The sequence below is a fragment of the Aethalodelphis obliquidens genome, unplaced genomic scaffold (assembly GCF_003676395.1).
Source record: "Aethalodelphis obliquidens isolate GAN/ISIS:26980383/991018 unplaced genomic scaffold, ASM367639v1 scaffold32, whole genome shotgun sequence".
Classification (NCBI taxonomy): Eukaryota; Metazoa; Chordata; class Mammalia; order Artiodactyla; family Delphinidae; genus Aethalodelphis; species Aethalodelphis obliquidens.
Window position 1 is genome coordinate 1,700,690 of NW_020837976.1, and position 12,190 is coordinate 1,712,879.

The 12,190-nt window shown below is 34.7% G+C and overlaps 1 protein-coding gene across 2 annotated transcripts in view; it reads left to right on the plus strand.

Moving 5' to 3' along the window:
- MIB1 (MIB E3 ubiquitin protein ligase 1) overlaps window positions 1–12,190 on the plus strand; it is a 119,028-nt gene that overhangs the window by 37,334 nt on the left and 69,504 nt on the right. For both annotated transcript variants that reach the window (XM_027127585.1, XM_027127586.1), the window contains exons 7-9: window positions 824–1,007; window positions 6,955–7,099; window positions 8,733–8,866. In XM_027127585.1, the coding sequence (XP_026983386.1) occupies window positions 824–1,007; window positions 6,955–7,099; window positions 8,733–8,866 (463 nt within the window). The remainder of the gene's footprint in view (window positions 1–823; window positions 1,008–6,954; window positions 7,100–8,732; window positions 8,867–12,190) is intronic.

Below are 12,190 nucleotides of genomic sequence, written 5' to 3' on the forward strand. Positions count from 1 at the left end.
ATATATACTTTGATTAGGTGGTTCCTTTAAGAATCTCTAATGAAATACTGACCCCCATGTGCACAAAGTTGTACATACAGTGATGTTCTTTATAGTATTGTTCGTAATAATAGTGAAAATGTGGAATTACTTTAAATGATAGTCAATAGGAGAATCGCTAAGTACATTTGTGTATATCGATGCTATGGAATACTCTGTAGCCATTAAATCAAAATAAATAGATCTATATCTGTCACATTGAAAAATAAATGTTCCAAGATGCATCCTCTGAGAAAAAAGAAGTCACAGAATAACATATATATGTATATTATGATCCCATTTATGGAAAACAAAACAACTCTCTTATAACCATCACTCTGCATATTAATAGAAGATCTGCAGGGCTACTCAATGGAGTATTAACTGTGGTGTCTAGTGGGGTGGGGAATGGTGATCCAGGTGTGTTTGTGTGAAATGGAACTTTCACTTTTACTTTACATGTTTATGAAATGTTTTAATTTTTAACGAGTGTGTATTACTTGTTTTTTTGAGTGTGTTACTTTTTTAATAACAATTTTATAAGACATGCAAGTGCAAATAAATCTAGACAGAAGTGCTAGACAGAAGTATATCATATTCGGGTGGTGAGATTATGGATAACTCTTTTCCCAAATCTGTATAATAAAATCATAAAAAGAAATACAAATCATTCAGGATGTGATTGTAAAGGATTGCTTTACACTCTTGATGAGTTATAAAGCTTTTTTCCCTGTAATGGTTAACTAAGAATTTGTGCCAAAATTAAGTAAACTTACCCATGTCGAATTTTGGCTTTGATTTTTAGGTGGACCTTCAATCCTGCTGTTCTCACTAAAGCGAACATTGTCCGAAGTGGGGATGCCGCTCAGGGTGCAGAAGGAGGCCCCTCACAGTTCCAAGTGGGTGATCTCGTACAAGTTTGTTATGACCTGGAAAGAATTAAACTTCTACAGAGAGGACATGGAGAATGGGCTGAAGCTATGCTCCCAGTAAGTACATATAAAATAATTTGGGACTAGGAAATATACCATGTTTATGTAGTTTTTAAAAGTTTTTAAAACTTTGATTTTAGAAAGTAAATTAGCATAATCCTTTGAGAATTGTAATCTTCATTGGCAGCTTAACATATATATGCCTTTTATTTTCTAACTTATTTCAGTTAGATTAGCCTGGGAAGGTCCAAAGAAGAGCTATAGTTAATATTTTTCGATAGAGCTTTTAGTGGAGAATGTAATGTTGGCATAAGGCAAAGAGGCTTCCTGATACTTCACCCCGGAATGAGAGCGACGTGCTCATCCAGTCACCAGCAGTGCTGGACCACCGCTGCTCTCCTCACTTGGGGCCATGCCTCTCTAAAACTTAAAGAACTGCAAGAGCAGCTCAGAATGTGTGCCTTCTGAGATAGCTTTGCTCCCAAAGAGCTACAGTTTAATTTTTTATTTAGTCATTCAATACATTTTTCGTCAAATGTTCAGCAGTAACAAAATAATTTGTTTGTCCTGCCCTCTTTTCATTCATCTTTCTCTTTCTCCATCTTTTCCTTGCTTCTGTCCTCCTGTCTCTTTCCTTAGGTACTACCTGTTCCATCCTGCCAACTGCCCTTACTGCCTTGCCCTGTATCCCATTCCTTTCCATCTTGCTATATCCTCCTCTTCAGCTCTCCACTTTGCCCACTCCCTGCTCCTGTCTCATCCTGTTCCAAATCCTTCTCAAGTCCCATCCCATTTGAGCACCTCCTTCCTGTCCCATGTATACCTCCCCTCCCACTCCCTTCATATGACATCCAACCCACCCTGGTGTGTTGTCCAGTCTCCTGTCCTGGTCAACACCTTTTTGTCTTCCTGTCCAGCCCCAACTCCTGCCCCATTTGCCCTCTGCCCCCTCCTATCCTGTCCAGTCCCCCTTTCCTATCCTTCATGATGTCCTGTCCCTCCATCAGTCCATTCCTCCTTCCTGCCTTAGTCCTTCAGCAGATGTTTTAGCAGAAGCAGTGTGCCTGTTAGCCTTCAGGGATGTACTAGTGAACACAACAGAAAAAAAAAATCTCTGTTGTTGTGGTGCTTTCATTCAAAGACATTTCGTAGTTTGCACATGATGCTGACATTTTTTATTGCTTTAGTTAGGTATTGAATAAGTGATAGTTGTATTTCAGGACTATATTTTAGAATCATTATTTTTCTCCAAAAAGTTGAGTTCTATATAATCCCTCTTTGTTTTGTTTGCTTTTGGTATTAAAGTTGGTTAAAAAAATGTATTAATATACTTCAGGCCTCACTGTAGTGTGGTGTTACTTAAAATGTCATTTTTTGACGTATTTTATAGGAGCTATATATACTATTTAAAATTATTTTATAGTCAAGATGTTTTTGTTTTTTCCCCTTATCAGTGACACCTTATAGCATCTTCCATCTGTTGAGTGCCCAGTTATACTGAGCACTGTGCTGAATGATGTATACGTACATATGCAGCACATACTATATATATGTTTACACGTATATACATAAACATACAAACTTTATTTGTCTTAGGAATATTATAAGTAGGTGGTGGTATGACATCCTTATTTTAAATATGAGGAAATCAGAACTAAGATAATGAACTGGAATTTGAACCCAAATCTATATTACTTCAAAGCCTGTCTCCCATATTAAGCTGCTGTATAAGCAAAACCTCTAGGTAATTTCTGGAGGGCAGTACTGGGATTCCAGTAGTGACGACGTAGATTTGAATCTTCTCAAATCCTCATGATAAAAACAGTCAACAACTAGATTAGTTAGCATAACCGAAAAAGCTACAAACATCTGTAACAAAGCCAGATGATAGAATAGTCTTTTGAATCTTAAAATGTGAACGAGTAAAGATAAACCATTGACAGCTACAGGGTCTGCATCTGTGTGGCAGCAGAGAGAATTAATGGAGCATCAGGTGGACCTGAGAAGGGGGAAACTCCAGAATAGCTAATGAGTATTCATTGGTTATTGTGGTAGATTAATGTGATAACAACAGCCGAACCTGGGAGGGCTCTTGTAGACTCCAGTTTGGGGTGAGAGCAATAAGTCCATGCTAAATTCTGAAGGGACTGGAGTAGCCTGGGGCTATAAACTCTCCAAACCAACCAGCCAAATCTCCCTTCCAGGGCAGAGCCCTCCATTGAGGAGAAAATGCTGGGAATAGAAGCCAGATTGAGTAGGGTGGAGACAGTAGGCACAAAGGAAAGAGTAAATCCAGGCAAAAGTTGGAAGGGATCATGGTCGAATCCCTATGCACTGTTATTATTGAAAAAGGAGAATAAGGAATAGAATAACTTCTCCACAGACAGATGAAAGTACATCAGAAAGATATGCACAGAAAACTAAAATCTAATAATTCAAAATGAGCTAAAAAATTAAGAAGATGATAAAAGACATGAAAGGATGAAATAAGTCATAATTAGAAATGAGGTAGAACTGAGGAAAGAATTTTAAAAAATTCATTTCAGAAATGAAATAAGCTAGAAGCAACATAGAGCAAATAAATACAACAGATAATGCCTTAAGAGAAACAGAAGGTAAAAAGGAGGAAAAATTTTAAAATCAAAAAGATAAAATGTATTTGAGAGAAAGTGACAAATATAGAATATCTAATATATGTGTATTAGGGAATCCTTGCAAAAAGGAAAAAACAGAAACCAAAGTAATGGAATATAACAAATGCTAAAATTTGTAATTCCAGGAAAGTTTACCTGAAATTGAAAGATTTGAAATTAAATATTAAAAGGGCACGTTGCATACCTGGGAAAACTAACCCAGAACACCAAACACAGAGCCATATTCTGGTAAAATAATAGAATCTTCAAGAAAAGAAAAATTTCTTTGTGTATCTAGGAAAAAAGACCAAGTTACTTATAAAGGAAAGAAAATCAGATTGTTGTTAAGAAAAAAATGTGATCTCAATGTTTTATGCCAGAAAACAATGAAATAACATTTATTTAAGGTGCTCAAGGAAAGAAAACGTAAGCTAAGGATTTTATATATAACCAAACCGACTTTCAAGTACTGTAAAGGCTATAGACTGCTGTGAAATGTAAGAATCCAGAGAATTGAGTCCCCATGAGCCTTTTCTGAGTAATCTATTAGAGAATTAGTTTTAGACAACCAAAATGACTGAAGAAATGTCAACTGAAGGACTGGTAGTGATCATTAAATAAATATTTATTTATTGAACTAAGATTAAATGATAGTTACAAAGGAAACGGTAGAGTTTATAATGGTTATATGCTCTAACAAGATAAAGTATGACTGTCAGAAAATGGGCTGGGAATGCAGAGAGGATATGGTAAGTTTAATGAGCTGTTTGATTGCATTTTAGTTATTAATTGGGACTATATAAAGTTTAATATAAACTTTATATTTAAAAAAGGAAACAATGGAAGGATTAACCATAAAGTTAAAAAAAAGTTTTCATGTATAGCAAGGTAATATGATATGGGGGACAAAGGTAGAAGGGAAACATCTTTGAATATGTCTTATTTTATAGATTTGATTTGAAATCACATGTATTTTATACAATTAGAAAACAAAATTAAGTTCAAAAAGGAAACTCCCCAAAGTGGAGAATAAAATGAAACAAATGAACCTAAGTGTGTTTCCTGTTGGCATAATCATACAGAGAGGAAATTCCAAGTGATTTCCAAATGAGCAGTTATATGATAATTCTAATTCTGTTATTCCCAGTGACCCTGAGGACCAGAATTATCAGAGAGGTAAAAAGGAGACACAGATGTAGTATAGAAGAGATTAAGTAAAGACCCTGTAGTCTGGAATTTGAATTGGAAGAGTGTTTAAACTCACGATTTATTTTATCTTTGTTTTAAAACACACTGCGCCCCCCTCCATTTCCTAGCTCTGTCCATGTAAAGACGTGGAAACAGTGACCATTCCTGTAACAATAACCAACCTTAGTGCCTAGATTATGGTCTCGAAATAGCCTTTCCCTCTGTGAAGAATCAGGGCTCTTTGGAGAAATGGCTAATTCTAGTTCTTTGGCAGGAGGTGAACAAGATGAGCCTCATACCAGATAGCAAGGAAGCTATCAAAGATTTCTAGGTGATGTTAAAATGATCTGGCAGCCAATTTGAAGGGTTTCTCACCAAATACTAAGACAGATGAATCTATTAAACTGCACCAATTAGTAAAATTAGGATTGGATGAATCTTTATAAGACAACCCTGTTTCTTCAACAAGTAATTTGCAAAGAAAAAAAATGTGTAGGTTTCGTTAGGAACTTGATTTAAACAAACTAAAAAAAATTGTCATTTGTGAGGCAATCAGAAATTTGAACACTGACTAGTAGTTTATTTTATTATAGTTATTGATAATTTGGGATAGTTTGATAATAGTATTGAAGTTATATTAAAAAAAAAGAGTTTACATGACAAAATAATACAGGAGGGGAGAATGGATAGGGAAAACAAGATTGGCCATGAGCTGACAATTGTTAAAACTGGTTGATGGGTACATGAGGATTCAATATACAATTGTCTATTTTTGTGTGTTTGAGATTTTCTGTAAAGAACAGTTAAGGAGGGGAAAAAAAAAAAAAAGAATGCAGCCTCAAAGAGTTTGAGATGATGGTGGAAAATCCCAGGTGAAAATGTCTAACGAGAAGTTAAAATTAGTGTGTGTTTTGGGGCGAGGAGAGGGGTAAACAGGGCTGGAGTAGTATATTTTGAAGTCTTTGGAAGTATGACGATAGTTGTCAAGTGGATTACATTTCCAAGAAAGTAGAGTAAAAAACAAGGAATAAAGTTTGGGAGAATGAACAGACTTAGGAATCTGAAGAAGGAAAAGGAGCCAGTGAGTGGAAAAAGGGAAGGAACAGGCAGAAAGATTAGGCTGTCATCCAGAAATCAAGGGAATATTTTCAAGAGTTGGAGTCAGATGCTGTGGAGAGGTCAAAATAGAAAACAAGTTTAAGGGCAGTCTCCTCTGTGTTAGGAAATAGATATTATCAGTATCACCAGTTTTCTAGTGTTGTTATTGGCTATTCTGTTGTGCATAAGAGAATGGGTTTTGGACCTGAGTTTGAAATGGGGCTAATAAGATTACATAGCTTTCAGGATTTTATGTATTAGGTGAGTCAATACGTATAAAGCTCTTAGAACAGTACCTACCACGTGAGGGCTGCTGCTTCTGGTTGTGTTCCGTACCTAATTGCTCTTCTTACTCCATATATTTAATAAGCATGTTACTTCTACATACTCCTGTTTTGAAATCAGGCTTGATTCCAAAAAGGATTTAAACATAGATGTAAGCTTTGAGCCCTTTTTGGTTTAAATTGCTTTTTTTAGAAATCAGATTTTCTTTTTTTAGGCTAGATTGATGATGGTTTTGGACCACTTGCGTTACAAGTTCTCAAGAAGTATCTTATGAGGTTAAAAAAGGATTGGGGACTTCCCTGGTGGTGCAGTGGTTAAGAATCCTCCTGCCAATGCAGGGGACACAAGATCCCACATGCGTGGAGCAGCTAAGCCCATGTGCCACAACTACTGAGCCTGTCTGTGCTCTAGTAGCTCCTGCTTGCCGCAACTAGAGAAAGCCCGTGCGCAGCAGTGAAGACCCAGCGCAGCCAACAATCAATCAGTCAATAAATTTACAAAATAAATTTACAAAAGAAAGGATTGAATATCAGAAACCAAGATTTTGTGAACTTTTATGAATAAAATAGATTGTCATGATTGTTTTATATTATTGTGGAAATGTAGTTTTATTAAAATATTTTTTAAAGATACTCTTTAAAGTTTGTCGCTAATAAACAACCTATTTGAATATGATTATCCTTTAAAGGTTTTTTTTATTAGGAGTGAAGTAAAATTAGTACTTTAAATATGTAAAAACTGGTGGTTGATTTTTACGGTATATACTTCAGACTTTAAACATGAATCTAATTTTTTTTAAGACTTTAGGTAAAGTTGGCCGAGTACAACAAATTTATTCAGACAGTGATTTAAAGGTGGAAGTCTGTGGAACATCTTGGACGTATAATCCAGCAGCAGTTTCTAAGGTGGCATCTGCAGGATCAGCCATTAGCAATGCATCTGGTGGTATGTTTTGTTTCATGTTTCTCTAAAAGTAATATGGTTTACATTAGAACCTTTCCCAATTCCCCAATTCTTGTATACAGATAATGTCGTATGTGTTCTTGATTTTCTCCTAGATCACATAACCTCACTTGAATATTAACTACCTTTTAAACTTTCGCTAAAGGTTTTTTATTTTTTTCTGCTTTTTTCATATGATTAACAATCTTTGTTCTGGCTGAGGTATGCCCTGGAAAAGTTCCATAAATATGTGCTTTTTCTTGGATATATCAAGGGCTTCTCCACATCAAATCTGAGATACCTGAAATTCAACATTCTTACTCCTAGTCGGAAGTTATGTTTTCTGCTAAAGAACCATCACTTTCTTAGACTACTTTATTTTCTTTTTATTTCCAATATTATTGCTAGCCGATGGCTTTCTTTCTGGATATTTTTATATATCAGCTATACTTTTTCTCTTGTCATTTAATAGGAGTTATATACATGCCACAGTGAGTAGAAAGCTGTGTTGAGATGTGAGTATGCTGGATGCTTGGGTAGACTCATGCCCAAAATCTTTCCTTCTTATGCTCCCGCTTTATATACACACTCACTTCATTCAACAGCAAATTACAGCTTATTGTATGTGTATTGTTGTCATCCAGAAAAGAAGATAGAACCATAACTGTGAACAGTAAGAAAGTAAAGGAAAACATTGGGTGACCTCCAGTTTTATTTTGTACTGCTTTCTACTTCTTTGCTTCTGTCTTGTCTTTCCTGCTGTAATTTGCTAATGTATTTGAAGTTTAAATCATGTGGTGTTATTTTTACCTTGAGGTTAGATGGCATCACAGTAGGCTGACTTTTTAACAAATTGAAAGAGTGAAGGATGGTTAATATCCTTCTCTCAAGTAATGTGGACTAGGTGTTGGGCCTCTGCCCCACTTTGTGACTTCTTTCCTTTCCAGTAAGTAGATCCAAGAGTTAAGGAGTAGAACTGGGTAGATTTGCTACTGATAAATGCTATTTAGAAAAAAAAATCGTATTGAAAGGGTTTATGTAAACACATCTCTGGTTCTTTCTTGTTTTAGTCAAAACCAGTCAATTGGCACCTTTGAAGTATGTTATTAACCCTTAGAGATCCATTTTTAACTGAAAATTGGTTTGTTCCTAAAATATTTCCCCAGACATTATAGAGATTATATTGCTTTTGAATCATAACCATTGATCTGTTGATCTAGTCTAAGATCTGTAACATTGAGCTCTGAGTGTCCATATGATATATTTAAGACCTGAAAGACAATTTGTATCATTATGATACTCCCATTGTAGTGTGTTCATTTATAATATCTTTGGTATGACTCCTAAATCTTGAATTATAGTTTGTATGTAGCTCTTCTTTTTCTGAAATGTTAACTTGAAGTACATGAATTGGAGTAAACTGGGAATAACTGTGGGCTCGAATTTAATGCAGCTTTATATGGTAGTAATTATAATGTGCATGGGTAATATCTGTAGCATAGTACAAAAATAATATTAATGATAGAAATAATAAAAAAGGAAAAGTATATATTATAGGCATATGGGTAATGCTTGTCTGTTAGTAGTTAAGGTTTGAGATCCTCCTATATTAGCAGCTTTATTTGATGCTTTACAGAAAGACTCTCCCAACTCTTGAAGAAATTATTTGAAACCCAAGAATCTGGTGACCTCAATGAAGAATTAGTTAAGGCTGCTGCCAATGGAGATGTTGCTAAAGTGGAAGATTTGCTAAAAAGACCAGATGTGGATGTGAGCATTTTAAAAATTATTTTGAAGCATACACAAGAATGGAATAGTTATAACGAACCTTATACTTCAACAGTTATTATATTTTGCCACATGTGCTTCATCTATTCCTTCTTGCTTGTTTTTCTAAGGTATTTTAAAGAAGACACTGGGCATCATTTCTTCATTGTGCATTTCTAAAAGATATTGACATTTTCTTAATACTGACTTTTTAAATTTTATGATTGACAAAATTTACTTTTAGGTTTTTAAGTAGTAAGTGTCCTTTTGGGAAATTCAGTGAAATTTTCTCATGTAAATGTTAGCTTATTATGTTTAAATAATATATTTTAGTAAATTTTATAAGCAATTTTCCATCTCTCGTTTCAAAACATTTAATTTAAACTTTTTCCCTCCCCTCCTTATGAAAATTGACTGTTTCATAGTTTATAATGCAGGTGAATTAGGGTTCATGCATTTTGTGAATCTTAATAGTTTATGTTGTAATTTTACCATTTACAAAAGCCATATTTTAAACGGGTTCAAAATTTAAATTTTGGTTCTCGCTTAGTCATCCATTGGCTTTGTCATTGCTACTATTGTGGCACCAGTATGATGTCAGTACCAGCCAAGAGACTGTAGGTTGAGTGTCAGTTTGGATCATTGTCACTGTGTAGTGAGGGCTTTTGTTGCCACATTTTTGTGTGCAAGTATGCTGGATAGTTTGACAAAGATCAGATCTGTAGTTATAAGGTGTAAACATCTTATTTCTATGATCTCATGTGGCATTTTAGGTTTGTTAGAGATCAGTTGCAGCAGCATGACACAGTGGTTTCTTGATTGGTTATGAGCTATGTCACAAATAATTTGTTTCAGATATTCACGTTTTTTGTGTTTGGAAAGTAGAGTCAGACTTCTTTTATATTCAGTCAAGCAGATTTACATGTTATTGTACTTAATTTTTTCCTTTATTTAATTACTAATTTATTTTAGTTGTTTTTTAGAATGTCATACATTCTAAAAATTTCAAGGGAAAAACAGTTCTACAAGGTTTGTTATGAAAAACAGCATCTCTTTTTCAATCTTATTTTACTTTTCTTCAGAGGCAGCTATTTTCACCTCTTTCAGCTGATTTTCTTCATATACTTACCTCCACATCTTTCAATAACATATTTCTATTGTTATTTCTTGATTTTTATGTTTTAGGAGTTATCTTTTGATACCTCTCTGTGAAGGTGAGGATTTAGCTTTCTTTGCCACCTCCAGCCCATCCCCATTACACACATACACACCTCTTCCAGGTTCTTAATGTGGTATTATATTGTATTGTAATTTTGTTAAGATTAAAATTAATTGTACATGTTATTATTCAAATGACATTCATATCTAAGCTGTGGAGGATACTAGATTGTGTTTTCTTACACAACTTTCTGTTTTCCTTCGTGTTCATAATCGTTCTTTAAAAAAAAAACTGAGGTGTAATTTACATACAGTGAAATACATGGATCAGTTTTGACAAATGCATATACCCACATAATCCACAGCCTTGTTAAGATGTAGAACATTTCCTTCGTTCCAAAGAGTTCACTTGTAGTTTTTCCCAGTCTCTCTTATTCCCAAGAGATAATCTAAAATTGTTTTCACTTATTAGCAATCTATATTGTTATAATTAATTCTTCTCCAAAATTCTCTCTAATTGTGTAATCTGTCAAGAAATTCAGGCACATCAGGTATGTATTCATTTTATCTTCTGAGAGAGATTTCTCTCAGTGCCTTCTGACCTCTTCCATTTGGCCAGGTTGCTCTCTATGCCTGATGCCCGTTTGGAATGTCTCTCACACATCATCCTGGAGGTGCCCTTCCCCTCTCTGCTGTGTTGGATTTTTTGTTTTCTGTATCCTCTGTCCTTCTGTTTCAAAAGTTTATTCCCTCTTTTGTGAAGTATGGCTTTTAGTAGCTTCTTGAGAAAAAGAGTGCATGGGAAATAGACCTTCAATATATATTTTTTTTAACCTTACTATTAGGTTTTAGATGGGAATAGAATTCAAGGTTAGATATTATTTTCCTTCAGAATAATCCCATTTTCTTCCAGCATTCAGAATTGCTGTTGAGAAGACTTATTAAGCCATTCTGATTCCTGATCGATACTGCATGTGAGCTGTTTTTTCTTTTTTTCTTTCAAGCATGAACATCTTTTTGTCACCACAGTCTGAACTTGTACAATGTTGTGCTTTGCTGTGGATCCATTTTCATCCATTACTTTTAATGCTTGATCTTTATATTCTGGAAATCATGTCTTTCATATTTGGGAATTTTTGATCATTTTTTATTTTAGATTTTATCTTTAGAGCAGTTTTACAAACTAAAATTGAGAGAGGTACAGAGATTTCCCATGTATTCCCAGTCTATCCAAATGCATAGCCTCCCGCATTATCAACATCACTTGCTAGAATGGTACATTATTTTACTAAGGATGACCTATATTGACACATCATAATCACCCAAAGTCCATAGTTTACCTTAGAGTTCACTCTTGGTGTTGTACCTTCTGTGGATTTGTACTAAGGTATAATGATATGTATCCATCATTATAATATCATACAGAGCATTTTTACTGCCCTAAAAATCTTCTGTGGTCTGCCTATTCACCTCTTTTCCCCACCCCATCTCTGGCAACCACTGATCTTTTTATTGTATTCATAGTTTTGCCTTTTCCAGAATGTCATATAGTTGGAATCATACAGTATGTAACCTTTTTAGCTTGGCTTCTTTCACTTAGTAATAGGCATTCAAGTTTCTTCCATGTCTTTCTGTGTCTTGATAGCTTGTTTCTTTTTAGTGCTGATTAATATTCCATTGTCTGGTTGCATCAGGGTTTACCCATTCACCTATGTAGGACATACTGGTTGCTTCCAAGTTTTGTTAGTTATGAATAAAGCTGCTATAAATGTCTGTATGCAGGTTTTTGTGTGGACGTAAGTTTTCAGCTTTCTTTAGATTAGTACTAAGGAATGTGATTGCTGGATCATATAGTAAGAATGTGTTTCCCTGATGATATATATTGTGGAGCATCTTTTCATATGCTTATTTGCCATTTGTATGTCTTCTTTGGTGAGGTGTTTGTTCAGGTCTTTGGCCCATTTTTTAATTGGGCTGTTTTCTTAATGTTGAGTTTTAAGAGTTCTTTGTATATTTTGGATAACAGTACTTTATTAGATATGTCTTTTGCGAATATTTTTTCCCAGTCCGTGGCTTGTCTTCTCATTACCTTGATATTTTGTTTTGCAGAGCAGGAAATCTTAATTTTAGTGAAGTTCAGCTTATCAACTATTTCTTTCACAGATCATG